This window comes from Balaenoptera ricei, chromosome 6 (genome assembly GCF_028023285.1).
Source record: "Balaenoptera ricei isolate mBalRic1 chromosome 6, mBalRic1.hap2, whole genome shotgun sequence".
NCBI classification, from domain to species: domain Eukaryota; kingdom Metazoa; phylum Chordata; class Mammalia; order Artiodactyla; family Balaenopteridae; genus Balaenoptera; species Balaenoptera ricei.
In genome coordinates, this window is record NC_082644.1 from 96,934,182 (window position 1) to 96,962,130 (window position 27,949).

Sequence of the window (27,949 nt, forward strand, 5' to 3'; positions counted from 1 at the left end):
CGTTGGTTTGTTTGCATCCAGCGAAGTTTGAATCCTTGCTAATAAGAGCTTCGGAAGACACCAAGATATTAAAGAACCGTGCAGAGAGATGAATTTCATCTCGGGGTGGATGACTTAATGCCAAAGGTGCCCTGCTTTCCTTGGGCAGAACTGTCATTTTTTTGGTGGATGTTGTGCAAACTAGGCTCAAACTTTCCAAAAGACACACAGCAGAAAGCCTTTTGTTGCATTATTTCTAAAGGCTTGAAGTTTTGAAGGGAAGAGATTTTGTTTTCCTCTCGGCTGCACAATGGAGCTTTCAGAGAACCTCTTTTAAAAGGAATAGCTACAGCCTTTGTGTTGAAGGGTGTGCCTGTTGGCAGGGTCTGCTGATGCAGACAGACTGGCTGGTGATTAACAAAGGTCATTAGACTTTGGAATCTGGCAAGCAGAGTCGGATGGTATGTCTTCTGTGTGTGGAAGGACGACTCCCAAGAAGCCAAGGCATTCTGGAGGTTCCCCCCTCCAGCCCACCCCCCCTAAGGCAGCTGGAGAACAGGGTCTGGTCCAGGAACGTCCTGCAGTAACCAGGGCTGTGCTGGGATGAACGAGGCAGCCCATCAGTCATGGGATAAAAGAACCTTCGGAGATCCTGGTGAATGACATTTGAGGAGGAGAAAGGTGCTGCTTTTTCGGGAAGGAGTGAAAACAGTTCCTTCTTTGTTGGGAGGAGGAGGGCAGAGGAGGGGCCCAGGCTGCTCCTCTCCTGTTCCCTCTGCCTGTCGGCCTGGCACCGTCCATCCCAGAGAAGCCATGTTGTGCTCAGAGGGGAGGCTCTGAGCTAAAATGGCCGCTCCTAAAGCTCAGAGGACTAGGGCAGCTTAGTGAGACTTAGAGCTCCAGTGACGCAGGAGCTCCTATCTCTTGAAAGTGTGATAAACACATTCAGCAGAGCTGTGGCTTGTTTGGCTGAGATGAAAGGACTAAGCTGGGGGGATGGGGAGCGCACACTGGATGATCTGCCTTTTTTGCTGTGAAGTGTTCTAAATGCAGGAGTCGTCTGCACTATGGAAAAATTTGCGTTCAGGTCTAATGGGCTGTGCGAAAAGGAGAAGTGGGGTGGGGCCTCGGTGACGGCTGTAATTTGATCCAGAGCTGATAGCAACCTCTTCCACACAATTTGGGTTGGTGCTGAGACAGAAAAGCTGGTGTGGCTGGGAATATGGAGGCTGAGTTAGCTGACAGGAACTCTGGTGCACAGTTCAGGGTTTATTGGGAAAAAAAAAGGAGAAATTGCTGGGTGAAAGGGGAGAAGGTAAATATCTGTGTGTCTCACTCTGCAAGCTCAGGCTGTCCAGAGCTGGACTTGCCAGGAGTTATTTTCACAGGCTATCAGCAGGAGCATTCTTTCAGAGAAAACCCTCCTGCCATAGCTCCTTTCACTTCATTGACAGATTTCTCCACTTTATTCTTCCTGCAGAAATAATTGATCTCTTACAATAAAAGTATAGAAAGTTGCTGTACAATCAAAGTATCGAAAGATTTGGCTTGTGGCTTTTGTTCTTGGACATCTGGTTCTAGATTACAGTGACTCAGTAGAGTTTGCTATGAGCTCAGTGAAGTAACTCAGTCATTAAGGTAATAACTGGGTATCTCAACTTAAGATAGGAAGGTCAATGCCTTCTAATACGTTTTTAACTTCTTAATGGTGGGCCTCTCCATTGAGTTCATGTGAAGCTATCTGTATCTTTCAATCACACAGTAAATAGCAGGACAGAGGCAGCCGGGCAAGTTTTACTTTATTCTAAATCAGGTTCACTGCTTTTTATGGCCAAGTATGCACTCCACATTTGTAAATGGGAGAAGTAGAAAAAGAGAAGGTCCTGCCTTAGAAGCCCTTCTTCCAAACCACGTGCGTTTCTGTTGCCTTAGTGTAAATCGAGGTACCAAGGTGCAACCTGAAACTAGAAACTGGATTGTCATCTAAAGTTGGTTGTTTAAGAATCTCATGAGAAATATTTTATGACCTAATTAGATTGGAGAAGCTGTTAGGTTATAATTGGTAGGTAGTAAAAAGCAAATAACCATTTAGCTCATGAAAAAAAAAATAAACTGTTTAAGGAAGGGAAGAAGGAGGTGTACCACAATATCAGTTAAGAGAGTAGAAGAATAAAAAGGTACAATAAAAAGCTTTTCCTACTGCCACTCAGAGATTCAATACTGTTTCACCATTTGGTGATAAAACATCAATGTTTTATAGTATTAAAACAGCTAATGAAGAGTGAAGTTTGTCCTTTCTTCTGTATGGGCAACCTCTTTACTTCTGAGAAGATTCTGGTTCAAAAATAAAACTGGTCCCAGCCAGAATCAAAGTCAGTATTAACCTACCAAGAAATTTGAATTCAGTCAAGAAATTCAGAGACTACTAAAACTTTTGAAGTATTAAGGGTTTCTTTGACACATGGCACTTGCAGATACATCAAGCTAGAAGAAGTTTACCTGGTTTTTTCCCCCTTCTTTGAAGTTATGAAGTCAAGGACACCATCCCTATTATGTCTGATTTCCTTTCTTTGGCCAGTGTTGCATCTGGCAAAGTCCAGTGAGAGAAATTGGCCAATATTGGAATTTCTTCCATTAATGGACTTGTAGCCCCATCAGCTTGGGGTACGCAATGAGCTCAGGCCTTAAGGTGTTTCGTCTGGCTTCTGCCACCACAGGTTCCTAATGTGAGAGAGTAGACCCAGATGATGGAGGTGCTTCAGTGCGATGGCTGTGACTTCAGAGCCCCGTCTTATGAAGATCTCAAGGCGCATATCCAGGATGTCCACACGGCATTTCTGCAGCCGACGGACGTTGCCGAAGACAATGCGAATGAGCCGCGATCTGGGTCCATGAATGCCAGTAACCAGACAGAGGTGGAGTTTTCGTCTATAAAGGATGAATTTGTGATTGCAGAGGATTTATCAGGTAAATCTGTCCTAGGCTCAGCGTATCTGATGTATTTCACTGCCCTCCTCTATTTTGAGCCTGTAGCCGTGGTTCTTTTTTTTTTTGGACAGGAGAGTAGGACTTATTGGTGGGCGTGAGTAAGGAGGGGACAGCGCCAAGGCTCTCCTGAGTGCAGGGTCCGCCATTTGTCCAGAGGGCAGGATTAGGGATGTATTTGACCTCACAGCCATCCGGGATGAGCTGCTTTTCCGCCACCTTGTTTTCAAATTCATCCGTGTTAAACTTAGTAAACGCCCACTTCTTGGAGATGTGGCTCTTCTGGCGGCCAGGGAACTTGAACTTGGCCCTGTGGAGGGCCTTAATCACATGCTCCTTGTTCTGCAGCCTGGTGCAGATGGACCTTATGACTTGGCCAGCCTGGACCCTGGCCACTGTGCCCTGGGGCTTTTCAAAGGCACCGCACATACCTGTCTGGAGCCTCGATTGGGCACAACATGCCAGTCATGAATGTCCACTGGAAAGGGCTGTCTCCAAGGTCCCTTAGGGCAAGCGGTACAGGCAACAGGCTGCACGCACTACCAAGGAGTCAGTAGCCGTGCTTCTTGACATGCATGGCTCCTACAGAGTTTTTTGCTCTTTGCGAGACTTTTTTTTTTTTTTTTGGCCACGCTGCAAGGCTTGTGGGATATTTAAAGGTTCCCCAACCAGGCATTGAACCTGGGCCACAGCAGTGGAAAAACGCCGAGTCCTAACCACTGGACCGCCAGGGAATTCCCATTTGTGAGCCCTTTTTGTGGTTTGGGCATCACATGTCTCTTCTTGAGTAGCCCAGGTTATTGTTCTTTCAGCTTCCTCTGTCTCTTACCTTCCTTTCGATTTGGAGCACAGGGTAGTATCTTGGAAAGTTCTAGAATGAATACTGCAGTTTGTGAAACTTGCATTTTCATAGCTCTGTGGCACATGAATCGAGATATGGAGACTCTTGCACCTGAAGCCGAGCACTGCCTTTCGTCCGTGAGAAGCAACGTGTTTATGTTCGTTAACGCTTCGTTAATACTCTTCAGGGCCTCATCTTGAGATGTTAGGCTTTTTGAATGTGATGTTTATTAATGAAGGATAATTGAAAAGAAAATGGATTTGCATGATTGAAATTCTTGACTCGCTTTTGCTTTGCTTTTCTCTTCCCACTTACCTTATGCTTTCTCTTCAGGTCAAAATGCAACTGCATTGGGGACCGGAAGTTACTATGGCCATAGTCCAGGATATTACGGTCAGCATATTGCCTCTAATCCCAAACCAACAAACAAGTTTTTTCAATGCAAGTTCTGCGTACGCTACTTCAGGTCAAAAAACCTCCTCATTGAACACACTAGGAAGGTCCACGGAGCTCAAGCTGAAGGGAGTTCGGCGGGACCCCCTGTTCCAGGATCCTTAAATTATAATATCATGATGCACGAGGGATTCGGAAAGGTCTTCTCTTGCCAGTTTTGCACATACAAGTCACCAAGGAGGGCAAGAATAATTAAGCATCAGAAGATGTATCACAAAAACAATTTGAAGGAGACCACTGCTCCTCCCCCTGCCCCTGCTCCGATGGCAGACCCCGTGGTCCCACCCGTGTCCCTGCAGGACCCCTGCAAGGAACTGCCGGCGGAGGTCGTGGAGCGCAGCATCCTAGAATCAATGGTCAAGCCTCTGACCAAGTCTCGAGGCAACTTTTGCTGTGAGTGGTGCAGCTATCAGACCCCCCGCCGGGAACGCTGGTGTGACCACATGATGAAGAAACACCGCAGCATGGTCAAGATCCTGTCCAGTCTCAGGCAGCAGCAAGAAGGGACTAATCTGCCTGATGTGCAGAACAAGAGCGCCCCCAGCCCCACTTCTAACTCCACCTATCTGTCTATGAATGCTGCCAGCCGGGAGCTACCCAGCACTAACGTCTCCACCTTCAGGGGCTCCATCGGCAACTCCATCATGAGACCCAATTCTTCTTCCGCTTCCAAGTTTTCGCCCGTGTCTTACCCTCAGATGAAGCCGAAGTCACCTCACAATTCTGGCCTCGTCAACTTGGCGGAGAGATCCCGTTACGGAATGACTGACATGACCAATTCTTCTGCCGACCTGGAAACTAACAGCATGCTGAATGACTCTAGTTCCGATGAAGAGTTAAATGAAATAGACAGCGAGAATGGCTTAACTGCTCTGGATCATCAGACAGCAGGCATGTCCGCGGAGCAGCTGATGGGCTCAGAGGGCAACAAATTATTGGAGACCAAGGGGATCCCATTTAGAAGATTCATGAATCGGTTCCAGTGCCCCTTTTGTCCGTTCCTCACCATGCATCGACGTAGCATCTCCCGTCACATAGAAAACATCCACTTATCCGGAAAGACAGCTGTCTACAAATGTGATGAATGTCCATTTACTTGCAAGAGCTCGTTAAAACTTGGGGCTCACAAACAGTGTCACACGGGTACAACGTCAGACTGGGATGCTGTGAATTCCCAGAGTGAAAGCATTGCTTCCCCGCTGCACGAAGGTGTCGTGTCTTACGAGAGCTCGAGCATCAATGGGAGAAAGTCGGGGGTCGTGCTGGAGCCCCTGCAGCAGCAACAGCCGCCCCCGCCGCCGCCGCCGCCACCGCCCCCACCTCCGTCACAGCCCCAGCCGCCGCAGCTACAGCCGCCCCATCAGGTGCCGCCCCTGCCCCCGCCGCCCGCACAGGCCCCGCCCCTGCACCCCTACAAGTGCACCATGTGTAATTACTCCACCACGACTCTGAAAGGGCTGAGGGTTCATCAGCAGCACAAACACTCCTTCTGCGACAACTTGCCAAAATTCGAGGGGCAGCCCTCCAGCCTGCCAGCGGACAGCGAGACAGACAGCCACCCCTCTTCCAGCAACACTGTGAAGAAAAGTCAGACCTCAATTCTTGGGTTGTCCTCCAAGAACAATTTTGTAGCTAAGGCCTCTAGGAAACTCGCTAATGACTTTCCTCTCGACTTATCGCCCGTGAAGAAGAGGACCCGGATTGACGAGATAGCAAGCAACCTGCAGAGCAGAATTAACCAAACCAAACAGCAGGAAGATGCGGTGATCAACGTGGAGGATGACGAGGAGGAAGAGGAAGACAACGAAGTGGAGATTGAGGTGGAGCTGGACCGGGAAGAAGAGCCGCCAGAGCCCATCCTGGAGGTGCCCACGTCCTTCTCAGCACAGCAGATCTGGGCGAGAGACGCCCCTGAGCCCCAGAAGGAGCCCAACTTCAGAACTGTCACGCACGATTACAATACCACCAACGGGGCTGAGATAGAGCTCACCCTTTCTGAAGATGAAGAGGATTATTATGGCTCCTCCACGAACATGAAAGATCACCAGGTTGCCAGCGCTACTCTGCTCAACACCCAGACTCCTATCTACGGAACTGAGCACGGTAATGAAAATGCGGACTTTAGTGACTCGGGAAGGCTTTATTATTGCAAACACTGTGACTTTAACAACAAATCTGCCCGGAGCGTCAGCACCCACTACCAGCGCATGCACCCGTACATTAAATTCAGCTTCAGGTACATCTTGGACCCCAACGATCACAGCGCAGTGTACAGGTGCCTGGAATGCTACATCGATTACACCAACTTCGAAGACCTGCAGCAGCATTACGGCGAACACCACCCAGAAGCCATGAACGTCCTCAACTTCGACCACTCGGACCTGATCTACCGGTGTCGGTTTTGTTCCTACACGAGCCCCAACGTCCGGAGCCTGATGCCGCATTACCAGAGAATGCATCCCACCGTTAAGATTAACAACGCGATGATATTTTCGAGCTACGTGGTGGAGCAGCAGGAGGGGCCGAACACGGAGTCCCAGACGCTGAGGGAGATCCTGAATTCGGCTCCCAAGAACATGGCCGCGTCCGCTGCCGTGGCCCGTGGCGGCGGGGTGCCAGCCCCGTTCCCTAAAAACACCCCTTCCAAGACCTTTCCTCCAGAATGTGAAAATCAGAAGGACCCCTCGGTCAGCACCGTCGTCGTGTACGATTGTGACGTTTGCTCCTTCGCGAGCCCCAACATGCACTCTGTGTTGGTTCATTATCAGAAGAAACACCCGGAAGAAAAGGCCTCCTACTTTAGGATCCAGAAAACCATGCGAATGGTGTCTGTGGACAGGGGCTCTGCCCTCTCTCGGTTGTCATTTGAGGTGGGTGCTCCAGTGTCTCCCAAAATATCCGCCATGGGTTCCCCACCCCCCCCGCCGCCCCCGCCACCAGACCTCGGTACCGAGCTTTACTACTGCAAACACTGCTCCTACAGCAATCGGTCAGTTGTGGGAGTCCTTGTCCACTACCAGAAAAGACACCCAGAGATAAAGGTTACCGCCAAATATATCAGACAGGCTCCTCCCACAGCCGCAATGACGCGAGGGGCTGATGGGCCCCAAGGCTCCCCCCGGCCACCGGCCCCCAGGCCGCAGCTCAGCCGCAGCGGCTCCGAGAGAGACGGCCCTCCCGCGGAGAGTGAGATGTTCTTCTGCCAGCACTGTGATTACGGGAACCGCACGGTCAAAGGCGTCCTCATCCATTATCAGAAGAAGCACCGAGACTTCAAGGCCAACGCGGACGTGATCCGGCAGCACACGGCCACCATCCGAAGCCTCTGCGACCGTAACCAGAAGAAGCCCGCCGGTTGCGTGCTGGTCCCCGCCTCGAACGTGGAGCGGGACAGGACGAAACTCAGGGCGCTCAAGTGTCGGCAGTGCTCGTACACCTCCCCCTACTTCTATGCACTGAGGAAGCATATCAAGAAAGACCACCCTGCCCTGAAGGCCACAGTCACGTCCATCATGCGGTGGGCATTTCTAGATGGCTTGATAGAAGCTGGCTACCACTGCGAGTGGTGCATCTATTCCCACACAGATCCCAACGGTTTGCTCCTCCATTACCAGAGGAGGCATCCCGAGCATTACGTTGATTATACGTACATGGCCACCAAGCTCTGGGCTGGGCCAGACCCATCCCCTCCCTCTCTCACGATGCCAGCTGAAGCCAAAACGTACAGATGCCGAGACTGTGTTTTTGAGGCCGTCTCCATCTGGGACATCACCAATCACTACCAAGCGTTCCACCCCTGGGCCATGAATGGGGACGAGTCGGTGCTGCTGGATATCATCAAGGAGAAAGATGCTGTCGAGAATCCCCTCTCTCCGCCTGAAGAGCTCGTGGGCCCTGTGAATTGTGAAAACAGTATGCCTGCCCCGCTCCCCGAGCAGGAAGCTGAATGCCCCGAGGACGCCAGGCTTTCCCCAGAGAAGAGCCTCCAGCTAGCGTCAGCCAACCCTGCCATCTCCTCCACCCCGTACCAGTGCACCGTGTGCCAGTCTGAGTATAACAACCTGCACGGCCTTCTGACCCATTATGGGAAGAAGCACCCAGGCATGAAAGTGAAGGCTGCCGACTTTGCCCAGGATATCGACATCAACCCGGGCGCCGTCTACAAATGCCGTCATTGCCCCTACATCAACACCCGCATCCACGGTGTCCTGACCCACTACCAGAAGCGACACCCATCCATCAAGGTGACTGCCGAGGACTTCGTGCACGACGTGGAGCAGTCCGCCGACATAGCCCAGAACGACGTGGAGGAGACGAGCAGGATCTTCAAGCAAGGGTACGGCGCCTACCGCTGCAAACTTTGTCCCTACACGCACGGCACTTTGGAGAAGCTCAAGATCCACTATGAGAAGTATCACAACCAGCCCGAATTCGATGTCTTTTCCCAGTCTCCCCCGAAGCTGCCCGTGACCCTCGAGCCCGAGATAACCACTGAAGTGAGCCCCTCCCAAGTGTCCGTGACCGAGGACGAGGTGGGAGAGGAGCCCGTGTCCACGTCTCACTTCGCTACCTCGCACCTGGTGTCCCACACTGTGTTCCGGTGCCAGCTCTGCAAGTACTTCTGCTCCACGCGGAAGGGCATAGCCCGGCACTACCGCATCAAGCACAACAACGTGCGCGCCCAGCCCGAGGGCAAGAACAACCTCTTCAAGTGCGCCCTGTGTGCCTACACCAACCCCATCCGCAAAGGGCTGGCCGCCCACTACCAGAAGCGCCACGACATCGACGCCTACTACACCCACTGCCTGGCGGCCTCCAGGACCATCAGCGACAAGCCCAGCAAGGTGATCATCCCGTCGCCGCCCAAGGACGACGCCCCGCAGCTCAGCGAGGAGCTCCGGCGCGCCGTGGAGAAGAAGAAGTGCTCGCTGTGCGCCTTTCAGTCCTTCAGCAAGAAGGGCATCGTGTCCCACTACATGAAGCGCCACCCGGGGGTGTTCCCCAAGAAGCAGCACGCCAGCAAGTTGGGGGGCTACTTCACCGCCGTCTACGCCGACGAGCACGAGAAGCCGGTGCTGATGGAAGAGGAGGAGAGAGGCGGCTGCGAGAAAGCCGAGGTGGAGGGGAGCGAAGGGCAGGAGATGGAGTGGCTCCCGTTCCGCTGCATCAAGTGCTTCAAGCTGTCCTTCAGCACGGCGGAGCTGCTGTGCATGCATTACACGGACCACCACAGCCGGGACCTCAAGAGGGACTTCGTCATCCTGGGCAGCGGCCCCCGCCCGCAGAGCTCCGCCTACCAGTGCAAGCACTGCGATAGCAAACTGCAAAGCACGGCGGAGCTGACCTCACACTTGAACATTCACAATGAGGAATTCCAGAAGCGTGCCAAACGTCAGGAGAGGAGGAAACAGCTTTTGAGCAAGCAGAAATATGCAGATGGTGCTTTTGCAGATTTCAAACAAGAGAGGGTAAGGATATGTTTTGCTTTCCCTTCCCCCAGGAGGCCTCTCATCACTGGTGCCCACATGCACGTCTTCGCTGCCAGCCAAACCGCTACGGGCTTCCTAGTGACTTAGCCTGCCAGAGAGCTCAATAAGTCAATTAAACATTTCGAGCTTGATTATTCCCCTCTGCGTTCTACGCTCACCCTTCTCCACGGCCCCGTCCCCCTCCCTCTCGCCCCTCCCAAGGTTCCCCAGGGGAGGGTCGGGTGGCTTTTCTGTATTTCTCTCTGCCAAGTAGCCTTATCCGAGGCCTAGTTACAGGACAACGCTCGCTCTCTTTCCCAAAGCAGTTGCGGGCCGTCTCTTGGTATCGTTAGCGCTTCTCAGCCATGTCTTGGTTTGCAGTGTCGGCTACAGGAACCTAACGTCTCCAGGAGTAGAGTTTTTTTGTTTTTGTTTTCTCTTTTTTGGTCAAGAAGTTCGCTAATGGCATAGCTATGCAACGTTTCACCTGCGTAGTTGAAAAATCGGTTTGAAAACCAGATAACTTGGTGGCAGTGACAATGAGGCTTCTGCACCGAGATCTTCTCTCTTCGCAAGTCGTAACCTGTTTGGGTTCTGGACACTTCCGCAAACGCGCGCACAGTGGGCAGCGTGCCTCACCCCTGACGAATTTGTTATGTAAAAATGCTCGCGTGTTATCTCCCTTGGTTTTTAACCTGCTAATCTGCTTTAACGTAAAATCTGCTAGTAAGCTGCAAGAATAAATGCCGGCCATTGAGGGAGGGCTCGGAGTACTGATGGCTACCACTGTATTTTACCAGCCTTTTGGTCACTTAGAAGAGGTGCCAAAGATCAAGGAGAGGAAGGTGGTGGGCTACAAATGTAAATTCTGTGTGGAAGTGCATCCGACGCTCCGGGCCATCTGTAACCACCTCCGCAAGCACGTCCAGTACGGCAGTGTCCCGGCCGTGTCAGCCGCCGTGAAGGTGAGCACTGGGAAGGTCTGGATGAGGAGTCTTGTGTGTGAGCCCTTCGAGTGCCTAATTTCACGCCATTGCTCAGAGCCGCTCAGGAAAGGGCGACCCGAAATGTGGGCGTTCCTGAGTTATGCTGGGATCGGTCTGGCTTGTTTTGATTTCTTTACAGGTTGGATCCTCCTCATCTTCCGTGTTTCGACCCGGTTGCGTTTCGATCTGGTTCCCTTCCACGCGGATAGTCTGGTGGAAACAGAAGATCCGGGCCTCTCGGTACAGGAGGCTTTGGGTCTCCCTTCTGGGCTGCATTTAGTGCCACTAGGTGTTTGCTTTTCCAAGCAGCCCGGGCTCTTGAGAGGAGTCCAGTGGGTTCTGTTCCCATCCTCTTCTGCTCCTCCCACTGCTTGACTTCTCGCTGTTCTCATCTGGCGACGGTGCAGAGAGCCCGGGAGAATCTGTCTTTTACTTCTTATCCTGGGTCCCCGGAGGAGCTTTAAGAAACGTTAAATCTAAAACTGAAAGCCTTCAGGTCACAGTTGGCCCTGTGAGCCCTTTGACCTGATTTGTCTCCTCCATCCCCTCTCCCCCTGTGTGTTGCTTGACAAGCACCTTCTCTCTGCCCCCAACCAGTATTAGGCCACCTGGTTTGAAGATCATAATCCTAAAATGAGCCACTGTTTCAGTAACCAAGCCACCATCCCTGCCTTCCAGGATATTGCTAACCACTTAGGGTTGAGCAGAGAAGTCAGTTCAGGGCTCTGCTCTTTCTCTCTGGATACGTGAATGCATTTCTGTCATCGGCCCTTCTTGATCTTGAGGCCTGTTTTGCCAATGTGGCATGGAGGCGAAGCTTCCGCTCTTCCCACTGAAGCCTGAAGCCTTCTGGCTGGTGGCACAACAGTGAGTGGCACCGGGACAGCATCAGTCAGCTTCTTGCCCGCCACCAGGGTGTGTCCCAGCCTTGCGTCCCATAATTGCTTGAGGGAGACAGCGGCTCTTCCCGTGTAATCAGTAATCCAAAGGAGCCACCTCAAACCAGGCTAGGCTGCTCCTTAATTTTTTGAATTGATTATACAGCAACCTTCGGTCAAGGGGCGATGTGACCGTCTGTGAGATGGGGATGAGCGTGGTGGCAGAGAGCTGGATCTTTCAGTTTCCTTCATTTCCCGAGGGTGTTCCAAGGCTCCCAAGTGCCCACACCATTCTCCTTTTTCCCCTTCCTTCCTCTCTTCCTTTCTCTGAGCCATAACCCTAACCTGCTTTATATCAGTTTCGGTAGGATCCCAATTTGAATTTTCTCTTTAAGATAGAAGGTAAGTGAGTGAACTGTCTTCAAAGCGGGAGAGCCGCTCCCTCACCTTTCCCAGACAGTAGCAACCTGTGTCCGGATATGTTGCCCTCCCATCACCACCACTGCATGAAGGATGGCAGTTGGGTTTGCCCTCCCTCTAGGGGGAGCTGGAGAGGCAGGGGAGGAAGCCTTAACAGGAAATGCTGATGAGTTTGGGAGAATGAAGGGAGAGGAGGAGAGCTGGGAGCAATGATGATGGATATTTATTTTGTTGGTGGGGCATGTGTGTGTGTGTGGTTCTCTTAGCAGGAGGCTGAAGACCCTTCCCACTTGTTCCTGGACGGACTGGAAGCAGCCAGAGATGCCAGTGGCGCCCTGGTGGACCGGGTGGCTGGTGAACACTGCTTGCTTGATGGAATGTTGGAGGATGAAACCCGGCCGGGGGGATACCATTGTAGTCAATGTGACAGAGTCCTGATGTCCATGCAGGGGCTGCGTTCTCATGAGAGGAGCCATCTGGCCCTGGCCATGTTTACCCGCGAGGACAAGTACAGCTGCCAGTACTGCTCCTTTGTTTCTGCTTTCAGGCACAAGTAAGTGCTCTCCGAGTAGGTGCAAGTGGTAACTGGGAGGAGGTGGAAGGCAGGAGAGCTTGGAGGCGTCTGAAGGCCCCTCTCGTGGTTCAGGCCTGCCGTTTAGTTGGCTGTGTTACCTTGAGCCTCTGTCACCTCACCTGTCAATTGGGGCTGAGAACAGGAGATTGTTGGCCTGACATCAGATTTGGCAAAATCAGGCATTTAGAAAACAAAATTGAAGTATAGTTAATTGACAAGGTTGTGTTCATTTTAAGTGTACAGCAGAGTGATTCAGTTATATACACACACACAAACACAATATATATACGCATTCTTTTTCAGACTCTTTTTCCATTACAGGTTATTACAAAATATCGAGTATAGTTCCCTGTGCTATACCGTAGGTCCTTGTTGTTTACCTATTTTATATAAAGTCGTGCAGCGGTCCCCAACCTTTTTGGCACCAGGGACCAGTTTCTTGGAAGACAGTTTTTCCACGGGGCGGGGGGTTGGTTCAGACGGTAACGTGAGCGATGGGGAGTGGCGGAGGAAGCTTGCTTCACTCGCTCGCCCGACGCTCGCTTCCTGCTGTGCGGCCTGCTTGGGGGACCCCCGAAGTAGTGTGTATCTGTTAATCCCAAACTCCTAATTTGGTCTCCCTAGCCCCCGCTATCCCCTTTGGTAACCATAAATTTGTTTTCTATGTCTGTGAGTCTATTTCTGTTTTGTAAATAAGTGCATCTGTATCATTTTTTTTTAGATTCCACATACAAGTGATATCATATGGTATTTGTCTTTCTGTGTCTGACTTACTTCACTAAGTATGATAATCTCTAGTTGCATCCCTGTTGCTGCAAATGGCATTATTTCATTCTTTTTTATGGCTGAGCAGTATTCCACTGTATATATGTATCACATCTTCTTTATCCATTCATCTGTCGATGGACATTTAGGTTGCTTCCATGTCTTGCCTATTGTAAATAGTGCTGCTGTGAACATTGGGATGCATGTATCTTTTTGAATTAGAGTTTTCTAAATTGGACATTTTCTTAAATGATAATTTTGGAGGTATTGCTATGACTTACACAAGGAAAGACCAGAGAGTAGATGAGTTTACTGGTGCATCTGTCAAACATTCATCTAGAACCTAACCATCATTTGAGGAAGTAAAGTTCCATTTGGGAAATTAAGTGGCTAAGGAGGTAAAATTAGGACTTTTTAACCCATATGACCAAAGGGTCATTGCTTGGCGTTTTTAAAAAGACCTGGAATGGTGAAGAAGTTTATCGATGCCAGAGAGATGCTTGAAGTACAGGGTGGGTTGAGGAGAGGGGCTTCATGCTACCTGGCACAGCTTTGAAATTGAAAATTTGGGTTTCTGTGTGAGGCTTTTCGGGGTGATAGGAGGAGGGATGGTTCTGAGAAGAAATAACCTTTTGTTGCCTTTCTCTCACAACTGTATGAGAGAGAAATTTTCAATAACGTGTTCTACAGTCTTGGATGAAGGTGACTGATTGTGAGACTGACAAGCTGTTTATTTTTATCATAATTGAAAATAAGTGATGGGCTGCTTGCTTCTTAAAAAAGATAAAGTGCTAGTTAGTGGCTGTTGAAAGGCAGGAAGAGGTGATGCTTCCACAGAGGTTAGGATGGGTTGCAAACTCTTTTATGATTATACAGAGCCTAGTATCTAATCTTTGTCCTCAGATTCATGCCCTAGCCTCAAACTTGTGTAGTTCTCATCAGTTCAATAAGTATTTGTTGGACAGCAACTCTCAATGTTTTCTGATACACAGAACCTCAATAAATCATTGTGAATAAATGAATATTCCCTCTTGTTGAGGCTTTGGGGGAATAAAAAGATGAATAGGACATGGTCGGTGATCTCAGGGAACTTAGGGTCTAGTCGGGTTATAAGTAAAGCAAGCACACAAATGACTTGGCAAAATAAGGCACATGTCTTTAAAAAAAAAATGTATCAATAAAATGCAATGAAGTTTCAAAGAAGGGAGATGGTACATCCATTTTGGAAGAATCGGGAAGGTTTTATGGAACAGGGAGCATTTGAGTCAAGTCTTAAAGTAGGAAGATAGGACTTGCCAAGTTTGTAAAGAACATGCAATGTGGAGGAAACGATGAGAGAGTAGGGCCCTGAGGAAGAGATCGATGCTTAGGGGGGACCAGCTGGCGGTCTAGTTGGACTAATTTTGAAGTGATATGTAAAGGAATAGTAGAAGGTAAAGTCTGAATACCTGAGTAGAGACTGCATTTGGGGGTCTTTGAATGCAGAATTAGTGCTTTGTAATATACATTACTGGTACAAGGAAGACTCTGAAACGAGTAAAGGCATCTTAATCACTAACATTTATTGAGCCTCACTGTGTGCCAGGCACTGTGCTATGTGCCTTCAAGTATTATCTCATTTTATTCTCAGAACAGCCCTATGAGGTATGGTCCCGTTATTATCTCCCTTTCATAGATAAGGGAAGTGAGGCCTTTTAATATAGAGGGGTTATGGAACTTGCCCAAGGCCACTTGGCTTATGAGTAATAGCTGGCATTTGATCTCAGGCAGTCTGACTCCATCACTTGTGCTTTTGAGTTGGAAAAAAGATGGGGGAGACCAATTAGGAGGCAGTGATAGTAGCTGATCCACGAAGTTAGAATGGAACTTTGGGAACAGTTGAGGGAAGGAGGATCTTCATGTCTTGGAAAAATTGGCTTACTGGAGGGGAAGAGGGACAAAGTACAGTACAAATGGCACGGAGGTTTCCAGGCTGGTTGACTGACAGCTTGGAAGTGTTCTTTCTACAAAGAGGGAAATGAAGAAGAGAATTTGTTTTGGATTTAAAAAAACTGACGTGTTTGTTTCAGGCTGGTTGAGTTTAAGATAGCTGAAGGACGTTCAGTGGGAGGTGTCCGACTTAGGCAGTGTGGAAAGGGCTGCTTTGGAGCTTGGGAGAACGTTATATATTTAAATGGTAAGCAGTACTGTTCCCATATGAGTCATTTAGAATGGAATCTAGTTCTCTGGGGCAATGATACAAATTAGAACATCTTCCCACACCTCGTTTGGTAGATTTATTATTTTTTTAGAGTAGTAATTATTATGAAATACTGGGAAATTATAATTAAATAATTTCTTTATAAGTTGCTTCTGGAATACTGATGTACAGCAAACATGGTTTTATCAGAAGGCATGGCCAGCCTTTGGATCACATGACTTCCTGTAAACACACCTGCACTGGACCTCCATATTTAGAAAGACCTTGAAAATAGCCCATTGCAAGTGCCCTGCTCAAGTGTTCACAGCGGAATTAAGGTTTAAGAAGAAAGTCAGCCTTTTTTACATGCAAAATTTCTCTAATTCCCTTTTTTATTTTTATTTTTTATGGTATAAGTTCAAGGACTCTTTGATAGGCACCTCATTGACTTTTCAGAGAACTTAAATTTGTCCATATTATACCTTTTCTTTTTAGATGCCCTCTTCTACTTCACAGTGCTTTAGAGAAGGGAAAATAAGTCTACCAAGACCTGTTTCCATTGCCATGTCTCTCAATCCGAAAAAAATTTTGATCTCTTCTTTCCTTTAGCGTCTCCAACTCTTGCCAATTTGTGTTTGTTTTTTTTTTCCTCCTGTAAGCGCCATCCTTGGAAAGTAACAAAATGACTTTGAACAGCTTAGAAATGGGATTTCTGGAAAAGGGCAATGAGAAAATGTTGGATGCAGTTTTTAATATTGTCATTTCTTTTTTTCTTCTTCTACATCAAGTTTGGATCGCCATATGCAAACCCACCACGGACACCATAAACCATTCCGATGCAAACTCTGCTCCTTCAAGTCCTCCTACAACAGCCGGCTGAAGACACACATCCTCAAAGCTCATGCTGGTGAGTTGGTGTTCGCGGTGCACTAGTTCCCTGAGTTTGAAATTTAATAGTCTTTAGTGCGTGAAATTTTTAAGTCTCTTGCTCCATACACATGAGAATAAGTTTTCCTTGAGATGGTTGTGTATTCAGTTTTATTTTAATCTAATTAAAAAAATTAAAGAATGGCCCAAAGGCAAAATAATACCAAGTACCATGTCACGCATGTCATAGTTGATTCATGCAACTAACACGTACCTACTAACACCTACTGACAGATTCTTGCTACTCACAGGTTCTGTTTTTTAGAGATAGTTCTAAATTACCTAGACTTTCTAATGGAAATGCAAGAATTGGTACATCTCCTGAAGATAATTTCCAACTAAAATAAAGTTATAATCTTGGGGACGTTCAAAGGGACAAAGAGACCTCAGGATGTGTGAGATTTCTCATGAGATGCCCTTAGATGCATTTCCATATCCCAGATAAGAAATGACCTTGGGTCATTAGTGTCCAGGAGTTGTGCTGATCTCCATCACTCTATCATCCCATCTCATCGTGCTCGTCTCATGAACATCCCTTACCTACCAGTCTCTGTACTAATAAGCATGGAATATTCATCATCTCATTTAATCGTCAAGGCAGTCCCAAGGGGTAGATGTTGTTGTCACCCTCAGTGTCAGATGAAGCCACAGAGACTCAAAATCCAGTGTCCTGCTCAAGGCCACAGAGCCCATTCACTAAGAATTTGACTCCAGAACAAAAACCTACATCCTTGTCACTCACAGGATGCTGCCTCCCTCTCTCTTCTGCTCTTCTCCACTTGGCATATAATGGACGATGCCCACAGGTAGCTAATCAGAACTCATCCAAGAGAGGAAAGAGGCATGAGTAGGAAAGGCAGTGTGGCGGGTCTGTGGGCCTCCTCCCAGGATGTCCCCAGTCCTCTGAGAAGCCCGACTCCGCAGCAGCCTGTGGCCCTCTCAGAGGTGTTGTCAACCTTTGAGGAACTTACATCAAACAAAGGGAAATTGGGGAACCAATAGCTTTAGAATAGCTAGCGATACTGTCAGAGATTCTTCTAGAGATCCAGTCTCCTCCCTGAGTTTCCTCAGCTAAGGTGTTTAGAGTTCTAGTTGAATTCTAGTTTTACATTTTTCAATCAACTAGAATTCTTCTGTCTCATTTATTTGCTTCCCTTCCCTTATTAGCTTCCCTTCCCTTATTAGCTTCTTATTAACTGCCCAGAACCCGAGTCCTTCACTTTTGTGATCTCCTCATCCCCTGTGGAAATACAGCCATGTCTCTGCTGTTTCCTGAAGGTTGGGTCCTGTTGAACTGGCTTAATGGAGTAAAACTACGGAAGCCTTCAGGATGCCTTAAGCCCACTGGGGGTGGGGGAGGGGATGGCAGATTAGCTATATGGGCTGTTCTCTATCTGTTAGTATTTTTATATCTTCCAGAACATTTTACTAAAGTCCATGGAGTAAGAGACTTCGGGGTTCAAACCACTCTTTTCTAACTGGTGTATATTGTAAATTATTCACTTGGGACACTATCCTGGGGAGTTTTCCCCATAGATCTCAGCCTTGTCAAAAACACTTTACCAGTGGGAGTTGGGTAAGTGATTTGGCCTGTGGGAAAGACTTTTAAAAAGTAAAAGTGTCTAGCCACAGGCTACACACCGACTCCAGGGCATTGAGCTGAAGTGTATATTCTTGGAGCTGACCAAGCATACTGGTCTTCTGTGCTCACTGGTTTGCAGGAAGGAAGCATCCAGAGAGAGAGGGTGAGAGCATCGTAATCCAGTTCTCCACACACCTTGAACCGTTGGTGTCTATGACTTGGTCTTAGCCACAGAGAGTGGCTTGGCTTGGAGAAAGCCAAATCGTTTTCCAGAAGACTCTTGACTCATCTTGTCTGTTCTAGATGGAGTATTTTATTTTATTTTTTAGGGTAAAAGGTAGTATGTACTAACCAGATACCTGGATTTGAATTCTGTCTCAGGTTATGCTACTTATAACCACCCACCAAGGTTCATATAGCCAGGTTTGCACTGAAAAATTGAGAAATGGAATAAGGAGAGCAGTAGTATACAATATGACATATATATTTATTATTTTAGTAAACACCATTATTCATGCCCAGCATTATCCTGTAGCTAACAGGTCATGGTCTGAGGGGTGTGGAATTGACTGGTGTTCTTGTTTGGGTCCTCTGACTTCTTTGTGCTTCTCTTCTGCTTTGGGCATGATGCCTGCTTTGGGCATGTTGCATCAGTCAAGGTTTTGTGTGGGTGTCTTCAAGGCTTTCTTGGAAATGCACGCTTTGGGGATCATCAGTGGTGAAAAGGAGGCTTGAATGCAGGACTTCAGATGCTGGTCTCACTTCACATGAAACCGCTTAGTAATTTTCGGGGTGGCAGTAGCACATCAGCGCTGTCCTCAGTTCATATTCACTGGTCCACAAAACCTTCGTTACTAACAATCCTTTCTTTTATTCCTCTCCTTCCTTCCCTTTCCTCTTCTCTGGTTTTTAGGTTTCACTTGAAAATAAATTTTAAAAATGCATGTTCATTAGAGAAAATTTGAAAATGAAAGAAGAAATACAGTCAAGCCATTCATAATCTTATTATCTGAAGACCACTGTTGTTAATATTTGATAATATTTCCTTTCAACCATTTCCTCTATAATTATTTTTCATAGTCATGATTATAATCTAAAATGTATTATGCTTTTCTATTTATTTTTCTGAGTTTCAGTATTTTAGTTTTCTATGAATTGCCAACTCTTTAAGAATTTATTTTAATGAATAGTAATTTATCAAGAAGTTATACCCACATTTACTTAATCATTTCCCTATGGTTGGAAATTTAGGTTGTTTCATCCCTTTTTCAAGCATAAATAATGTATATTTCTAAACAGAGATTTCTAAGTATTAAAGGGTATTTCCTTAATATAAATTCTCAGAAGTGGAATTATTGAGTTGTAGGCATGAGCTTTCTAAGCTTATTGTTATAAAAAGCAAAATTGCTTTCCGAGTTGATTGTACCAGTGTTTGTCTGTCCAGCGACATAAGGATGCCCATTTCACACCCTTGCTTCTTAAATTGCAATTCATGTAAAAGCAGACTTAGGGCAAAGATAAATCATACTCTCATTTAATTTGATCATAGTGATCTGTGCTGTATTTCAGTGGTATAAAAACAATTAAAAGGAAAATACTTTGTAGAAAACAAACTTATGGTTACCAAGGGGGCGGGAGGGGGAGGGAGGGATAAATTGGGAGATTGGGATTGAAATATACACACTACTATGTATAAAATAGACAACTAATAAGAACCTACTGTATAGGTATCGTACAGGGAACTCTACTCACTACTCGGTAATGGCCTATATGGGAAAAGCATCTAAAAAGTATATACATGTATATGTATAACTGACTCACTTTGCTGTACAGCAGAAACTAACACAACAGTGTAAATCAACTGTACTTCAATAAAAATTAATTAAAGAAAGAAAAATACTTATTTTTACTTAAATGTCCTTTATGTTGAAAAATATTGGAGTTAAATGCAGACACACATGTTTATATATACACACACACCTCTCTCAGTTAAAGAAATGACTTTTACCCATTTCTGTACTATTGATCAGGTAGGAAAATGGAGTTTTGTGCTGAAGTTTGTGAACTGGTCCCAAAAAACCCCACAGGTAGGATGTGTGGAATCCAGGAGGCCTAGAGTCAGCCAGGAAGTAAATGATGAGGGTAGCACAGTAGTTTGCACTGAGTGACTTTGTGCTCGGAAAGCCACCGATCGACCCTTGGAATAAGAATGAAGTGTATTATTTTCTGTGGATGATATAAAGGCTGGAATGAAAACTGACATCGTCATTTCTAGTACAGAGAGGGAGGGAGAGAGATGGGAAGCCTTTGCTGAGGGAGCTACCTAGACATTTGGTTTCACTCTCTGCTGGGGAATCTACCATAGGCTCATCCCTGTAAGCAAAGCGTGAGATGGAAAGGGACCAGCTCACTTGATTACGGAGCTCGTAGAAGAGTTCTGATCCTCCAGGAGCCCTGTGGTCGTGGGAGTGGGCAGGGGGTTGGTCTGGGAGGGTTCTCAGACCGTGCAGCTTGAGACGGGCTCTCTGGAGCTAACTGACCCCGTTGTTCTGTCTTCCACCCGCCTCGTCCCTTCTCCCCTCCTTCTCCTCTGCTGCCGACCGTCTCCCTCCAGGTGAGCATGCCTACAAGTGTTCTTGGTGCTCCTTTTCCACCATGACCATCAGCCAGCTGAAGGAACACTCCCTCAAGGTCCACGGAAAAGCCCTGACCCTCCCCAGGCCGAGGATTGTCAGTCTCCTCTCCTCGCACGCCCACCACTCCTCCCAAAAAGCCACCCCGGCCGAAGAAGTGGAAGATTCCAATGGTAAAACCGGGCTTCCGAGCCGGCATCAATCATGGGTGGGGGGAGGTGGGCTGGGGTTAACGGCCCATCCTTCTTTCTAGAGGAAAATCTGACACGAAAACGTGGCGGTTCAAGTGAAGGAAGAAACGTGAAAAGGTTGGAACAGTATAGACATTGGAGTTGGAGGGTGAAGTGAACTCGGTGAGCATCTGTTTGGTGCTGAGGCCAGACGCCTCTGCACTGGTTTGCCCGCTGCTTGTGGAAAGAGCACGTGTGTGATGGGTTCGTGTTGGATTCTTCCGCTGTGGTTGTGAGCAAGGAGGATGGATACCAGGCAGATTTATTTCTCCGTTGACTTTTTTACTTATTGATATCCTGTCTTGTCCTAAAAAATATGTGTGCTGTGAAGTGTTCGGGGTGCCAGATGTGTAAGTTAAGGGCAGAATTCAGAGTGGGACTGGAATGGGTGAATGGGTGGGGGCATGTGTCTGATGGGGTCACAAGATAATTTAGGGGTCACGTCGTGATTTCTGTTATGGCTGAAGGATGTCGAGGAAGCGTCATTTGGAAGGAGGGTGTAACTGCCCACTTTTGGAAGCTTCAGACTAAATCTGGGAAGCCCTGGAAGGGGTCTCCTCACTGGCAGTGTAACCAAAGCTGTAGGAGAGAGAGAATGAGAGCGAGAGATGGCGGGTATGGCAGAGCGAGCAAAGGATGGTTTGTTGTTTTGATCCGCCCAAGAAACAGAAGGGTGTTGATTACTCAGCTCACCTCAGATGACCGCAGAATCTTGTGCTTAGGAGAGGAGGGAGTCTGGAGATTCTTGGTGATGTGGAAGACCTGAGAGCTGCTGTCTTCCGTGAGCCTCTCGTGCTTGAATCCCTTCTGCAGCATCTCTGGTAACCCGTTATCTACCCCCTAGCCTGAATACTTCCCAGGTCAGGGAATGGGCTGTTTCCCAAGGTCTGCTACTAGGTCCCTGAGAGGAGCTTAGTGGGCTGGCAAGAAAGTTCAGGGAACAAAGGCTTGACTTTGAATCTTACTTCTCTCGATGCCAGTTGTGTTTTCCTGGGCAATCTTAGCTTCCTAGACTCACATGACAAATTGGATAATACCTACCTCATCATGGCCTTGAGAGATTAATGAGAAAAGGTACATGTGTGAAATGCCTAACACAACACCTGACACGTGTAGATATTTAATAAATGGTCATGTTATTCAGCGATTTACATCCTTTGATTGCAGTTTTGGCTTTGGAGACCATTTATGACAAGTATGAATTTGGGGTTATTTTTAATGTAAGGGGTTAAAAAGATAGAATCCTCAGGTAACCTGAAGATCTGACTGCCCAACATGTCCATGTGGGCTGGTTATCCAAATAGCAAAAGAGTAAATGAGGACTCTTCATTCACAAGGTCTGGGCGAAGACAACTGGGAGGAAAAGAAAAGGTAAGTCCTGGGATTAAAAGCTGTCGTTGCTGAGCTGTAGAACTTGGTGGCCTTTCCTTTGCAAATCAGTAAACACCAGGTTAGACACAGTAACTCCTTGCCGGTATTCCTGTCTTGAAGGACTTCTGTTTAACAATGAAGGCTTGTTGTTACGACGGTGGCTTGTAATGAAGTGAGCGCGCTGTCTCCTCAGCTGTTGTGTGGCAGTTTAGCCTGTGTTCGTTGTTGTTTTCCAGGAAAACTTAGAGTCTCAGAGTGAGGGGTGGGGAGGAGATGGGGGGAGCACATGTGAAAGGCCACAGAAGATGTCCCCGTTGCACCTTGAGATTCTGTTCATTGTAAGAGATTGGTATATTGCAACAAAAGGCAAAATAGAATTTGATGTAAAATGTAAGGTCTTGTTTCACATGATTGTCAATGAATTGCTTTCATCTGAAATGGAAGCTACACTTGTGGAACCATTTGGGTGAAATTGATACATCCAAACACCATTCCCAGCAAAGGCTTTTCCTGGGACATTTCTCTCCATGTTGTACCTTCTTTTTCCTTTGTCCTCCCCCTCCTTGGAAGGTGGGTCTTAGTTTCAGGACAAGGGAATCCCGCAGACTACTCACTGCATGGCTTGCCTTCCTCTGTGTAGGCTGAAAAAGAGTTCAGTCAACTTCCTGAGTCTGTACTTTCTGCCAGGAGGTGTGCAACGCACAGAAGAATCATAAGTGGATACAGTGCCATTCTGGCCACCCAGCAGCTTAAAATCAAATGTTTAGAGGGTATTATCAGCATGGTATTGAACTAACTACAGCCCTAAGCCCGAAGCCTAACCTTTTTGGGGCTGATTTCAGGTTCTTGGAAGCTAGACTAGGTTAGGACCTTGGGAGGACGGTGGTCGCAGAAACATGATGATAATGATATTGAGTAACTCTCTGCATAACACCGGTAGTCTGTTCAGCCACAGGGAGATAATTTGGCAACATATAAAAGTGTTCTTCTTTCTTCTTCTAAAGAAAGAACATAATGAATGTGAGAGCTCTGGGTGGCAACTCTTTAGTGAGGCCTACACAGAACTCACTGGACCTGTGCTGTTTTTAATGTATAGAAATAACCTGGATCCGTGGGTCAACAGTGATTTGTTTAATTTGGGTGAGATACACCCAAAGGTTTAAGGTGGGGTAAACAGAAAGAAGGCATCAAATGGGCTGTTCTCATGAATGGATAACGTGGAAAGAAAAATGAATAGCGTGTCCGTTCAAAAGATATTTTCTTGAATCCTTCTGATGTAGGTGTTGCAAGGTTTTGGATGCCCAAGAATGATGGAAGAGGTTGAAAATGGGAAGGCTGTCTGCTAGGGAGCTGAGTGGTGGATTCCTAGAAGTGGCTACATCTGGGGGACGAGAAAACAGCTGTGGGGCTAGACAGTAGCCTGTAAATCACGCCTTGAATGGTGTTTGAAACACGCATGTGAAATCCAGTTGCACATTTTAATAGGGGGAAGCTGTAGGGCCATTGGCTCTCAGTGAAGGTTTCCCACACTGCAGATGCCAGGGCGCTCTGAACACAAGAACCAAGAATGTGTTGCAGGCCTTGGTGGGGGGCGGGGAGTAGAGATCCATAAAACCAGGGAAATCACCAGTGTGTCCTTGGCTTTCTGATCCCCTAGTGAGGGATGTGGATAAAACGACTGGACGTGCTCGCTGCTGTTTGCAGTGGTCAGATGCTTGCAGTCTTGAGGGCGAGCCGGTCTTCTCCGGCAGAAGGAAACGGGCTGAGCAGGAAGGTTCTTCCCTAGCTGCTCTGCCTCCCAGTGCAGAGGGGAGCCCTAGAAGGGAGGGAGGCTGGGAAGGCAGATGCAAGAAGGTGGAGGGGTGATTTCGCCCCCACTGCCTGGCCACACACCTGTTCTGGACGTAAACAGAGCTCTTAGGCTCTGGGCTGTCAGTCTTGACATGTCTCACCAGCACGTGGATCCTCTATATGTTCTTCATGATTGGCGGTTGGAAAGAAAAGCAGTGCTGATTCTGTGTATAAGAGAATGGGAAATGACACGTAATTGCTGTTCTAAACAGTGCATCAAGGGGAAATCATAAGGTTGTCAGCAAGGGGAAGTGCTCTGCTGTGTTTGTGTTTACTGGGTTCTTTCTGCCATATAAAATAGAGGACTGGGGTTTTTCAGGCTTTTTCCGAATCCGTGCTCTCAGTACAGGAAAACACACATATACATACATCTATAAAAGAAGAAAGAAACTAGAGCAGTGTAGTTTCATTATGAGATTTGTTTAGGCCTGAGTAGCTCCACAATGCCTGGGCAGTGAATATGTAATGTAAAATTCAGTTCTATCCTTTGTAAGAAGTCAGGCCACTGGTGACATTTGTTCCATCTTTTTCCTCCCTCGAATTTCCCCTAAAGAATAGCTGATTTTATTTCTTCTCTCTGTCCAGTTGTGCTGTACAGAATGGCCTGCTTTAGGAAGTAGCTAGTGTGGTACGCTTAAAACAAAAATCGGATACTAAGACCAAGTGCAAAATAAGTAAGGTGTGTGAGAATTAGATAGTTTTTTAGTCTGTGCCCTAATGGCAGCCTAGAGAAAACACCAAGAACTTTTGGTCATGAAATCCTTCCCCTTGTAAGATAGATCTCATTGTAGTCCACTCAACAGAGAAGTCTTTGCTAGTATGAATTGGTAGAAAAATGTAAGGAGCTTTGTGAATTTTTTTTTTTTTTTTTTTAAGAGAAGGATTTTCTGTTACAACCTTTCATTTGGCTTCTCGGTTCTAAACTCTAGAATAATATTTGATAAGCACTATTTTTATCAAGGCATCTCTCATCAAAAAACCACAGGCACTTCTCATGTCAAAATCCAAGTCCTCTGCATTGCATTCAGAGTTCACCACTCAGTCACACATTCTCCATCCTGAGTGGTCTCTCCAACAAATACTTATGTTTCCAACCATCTCTGTACTTGCTGTCCCCAGCATCTTCCGCCTTCATTTCCACTTCCATGCATCTGAAGAAGCTCTGCTGGGAGCTTGGAAGGATTTCTTCCTTGTCTGCTTCTGTCTACCAGTCTCTGACTTTAACTTCTTCTAAAGACTGACATTTACCAGCCCCAGCCCTACTCTGATTTCTCGTCGATTGATGATCTTCTTGGTATTCATTTGTACTTGTGGATATGCTTTTGGTTCTGTCCCCTAATTTTCCAATGGGAATAGTTAGGTAGATGCTTATTAAATACTGACTTCTTTTAACTGACCAACGATTTCTTGGATGCATCACAGTTTTCAATTCAGTTAATTGTACCGAGTCTCCTAGTATGTCTGACTAACTGCACAGAACCAAGCTGTACAACGGTAAGTTTATTTCATTTCCATTTAAGAGGCAAGTTCAAAAGACAGACGATCCAAAGATGAAACCTTAGGGATTGCTCTAAGAGAAGCTTTCTGACACATCAGTCTGCCAAGAGGAAATGATCTTCCTTGACAAAGAGTGTTTTCAACTTTATCATTATTCCCTGGATAACGAGACCTTCTGTAGAAGTGGGGAACTGAAGTTTGAGACAGGGTGTAAGCCTTTCCAGTACTCAGGAGGAGACAGGAAGTGTGGTGGCGCTGGGGAGATGGGCATTAGCAGTGTGGTTACCTGGTAGCAGAGCGCCTTGGAGCAAGCGCACATAATCATTTGACCCTGGAATGGACTATCTTGTTTTCTGCGTCTATGTCAAAAAACATAACAGTGTTTGGTTGCCGTTAAATCCAGTTCAGAGAAGCTATAGAGTGAAACTGACCAACAAAACTCATAGATTAGTAAAAATCTTTTACTCTCCCTGAAAATTTTGCCCACCCGCCTTTTAACATAATATATGGGTTAGAGGAGACTTGTAGTGGTTAATTTCTACAAGCCATAAATCAAGGATTGGCAAACTTTTTCTGTAAAGGGCCAGATCGAAAATACTTTCAGCTTGGTGCCCATAGAGTCTCTGGTAGAACCACTCAACAGTGCCACTGTAATGTGAAAGCAGCCATAGACAATATGTAAACAGATGGACATGGCTGTGTTCCAATAAAACTTTATGTGCAAAAGCAGGGGAGGCTGGATTTGGCCCATGGGTTGTATGTTGCTGAACCCTGCCATAGATGAGTGGTGGAAAAAATTACAGCGATACCCATGAAATTAATCCTGTCTTTAATAAATGTCATTATACACCTTTATATTTAACATATAGACTATTTCTAGATGTCGCTTAAAATATAACTTGACCTAAATATATTCTTTGTTTCATATATGAAATGTAGGGCATTAAGTAGAGCTTTAAAACTGTTAGTGTGTGAATTACACTTATGCTTGAAAGAAAATCTTCTCTAAGAATTGTATTGAGTCTGGCGCCAAACTATCAGTTCGTTTAACCTTGACTGCAGCAATACTTGACACTTAAAAATTAAGATCTGAGATGCCTGCTTTTTGAAGAGAAGCTTTTCAGATTTCTAAATAGGTCAGACATAAAATTCAACCTTTAAGAGGATCCAATTAGTTGCTGGGGCATCAGACCCTTCCACACAGGTTCCAGTTGCCGTCAGATTTCTCTTGGGGTGAAAGAAAGAAGAGTGGTTTCTTTAAAAATGACTCCTGAGTGAATAATTGTGAAATACAAAGATCTACGTCGTTTATAGCACGTGGGGTACAAGGCATAATTTCAGTGGCTTGGCCGTCATTTTTTTTTTTTTTAATTTATTTTTAATTTATTTATTTTTGGCTGCGTTGGGTCTTTGTTGCTGTGTGCAGGCTTTCTCTGGTTGCGGCGAGCGGGGGCTACTCTTCGTTGCACTGCATGGGCTTTTCATTGCGGTGGCTTCTCTTGTTGCAGAGCACGGGCTCTAGGCGCACAGGCTTCAGTAGTTGTGGCCCGCGAGCTTAGTTGCTCCGCGGCATGTGGGATCTTCCCGGACCAGGGCTCGAACCCATGTCCCCTGCATTGGCAGGAGGATTCTTAACCACCGCGCCACCAGGGAAGCCCTTGGCTGTTATTTTTTAATAGGTTCTGCTGGTCTCAAAATTATCTGTCCAGAGAATACTAACCTTCCCTTTTTTGACTTCAGAATTTCTACATTAAAATCTGATCTAGAGTTTATTTTAGTGCTTATTTATGAAGAGTGGCATTTCTACTATAAAGACTTAAGAAGCCTGCAACTCCAGTGGCGCAAAGTGGTACAGATGATTCCGCATCTTCTATTAGACATCCAAAAGTCTTCAGCGGTTAAATTATAGACCTTGCCCTCATCAGCAAATAGGGAGCCTCCGAAATTATCACCACCCTGAAGCTGAATATCATGTGATAGACCCTTCCCAAGAAACCCACCTGCCTGAGATTTCTGTGACTTTCTGAATTCGCCACAGTTTCATGTGCCAAGGATTGAAAAACATTTCAAATATAAGCTTTCCATGTCCTGGGAACTCAGTCAACTCGCCCATCTCCCTCTTCCCATGCCAAGAAAAACATTTGTTCCTCAGAAATACAAGCATATACTACCCAACTCATTCAGAGCTAGTTCCTAGCAACACCAGAATTTGCTTCATAATTCCACAGCTGACTTTTGCATTTTTTGGTTGGAGATTACCTTAAAGTCCTCCAGAACCTCAGTTGTGGGAAGTATCTAAAAGGAAGAAGAAATTTACTTTATTCTTTGGC

The 27,949-nt window shown here is 46.7% G+C and overlaps 1 protein-coding gene and 1 pseudogene across 12 annotated transcripts in view; one reads left to right on the forward strand and one right to left on the reverse strand.

Annotated features, from left to right (window-relative positions):
• Window positions 1-27,949, forward strand: part of ZNF462 (zinc finger protein 462) — a 170,167-nt gene that overhangs the window by 84,343 nt on the left and 57,875 nt on the right. For 7 of the 12 annotated variants that reach the window (XR_009503741.1, XM_059925239.1, XM_059925237.1 and 4 more), the window contains 6 exons: window positions 2,697-2,946; window positions 4,139-9,726; window positions 10,527-10,691; window positions 12,277-12,563; window positions 16,317-16,435; window positions 20,652-20,843. Coding sequence is in view for 11 of the 12 variants with exons in the window: in XM_059925239.1 (XP_059781222.1) it covers window positions 2,724-2,946; window positions 4,139-9,726; window positions 10,527-10,691; window positions 12,277-12,563; window positions 16,317-16,435; window positions 20,652-20,843 (6,574 nt within the window). In the remaining variant the exon portion in view is untranslated. Of the gene's footprint in view, window positions 1-2,696; window positions 2,947-4,138; window positions 9,727-10,526; window positions 10,692-12,276; window positions 12,564-16,316; window positions 16,436-18,950; window positions 19,028-20,651; window positions 20,844-27,949 lie in introns of those variants that run through there. The other 5 variants (XM_059925243.1, XM_059925244.1, XM_059925248.1 and 2 more) reach the window with 5 other exon arrangements.
• Window positions 3,451-3,540, reverse strand: LOC132368275 (small nucleolar RNA SNORA70; annotated as a pseudogene).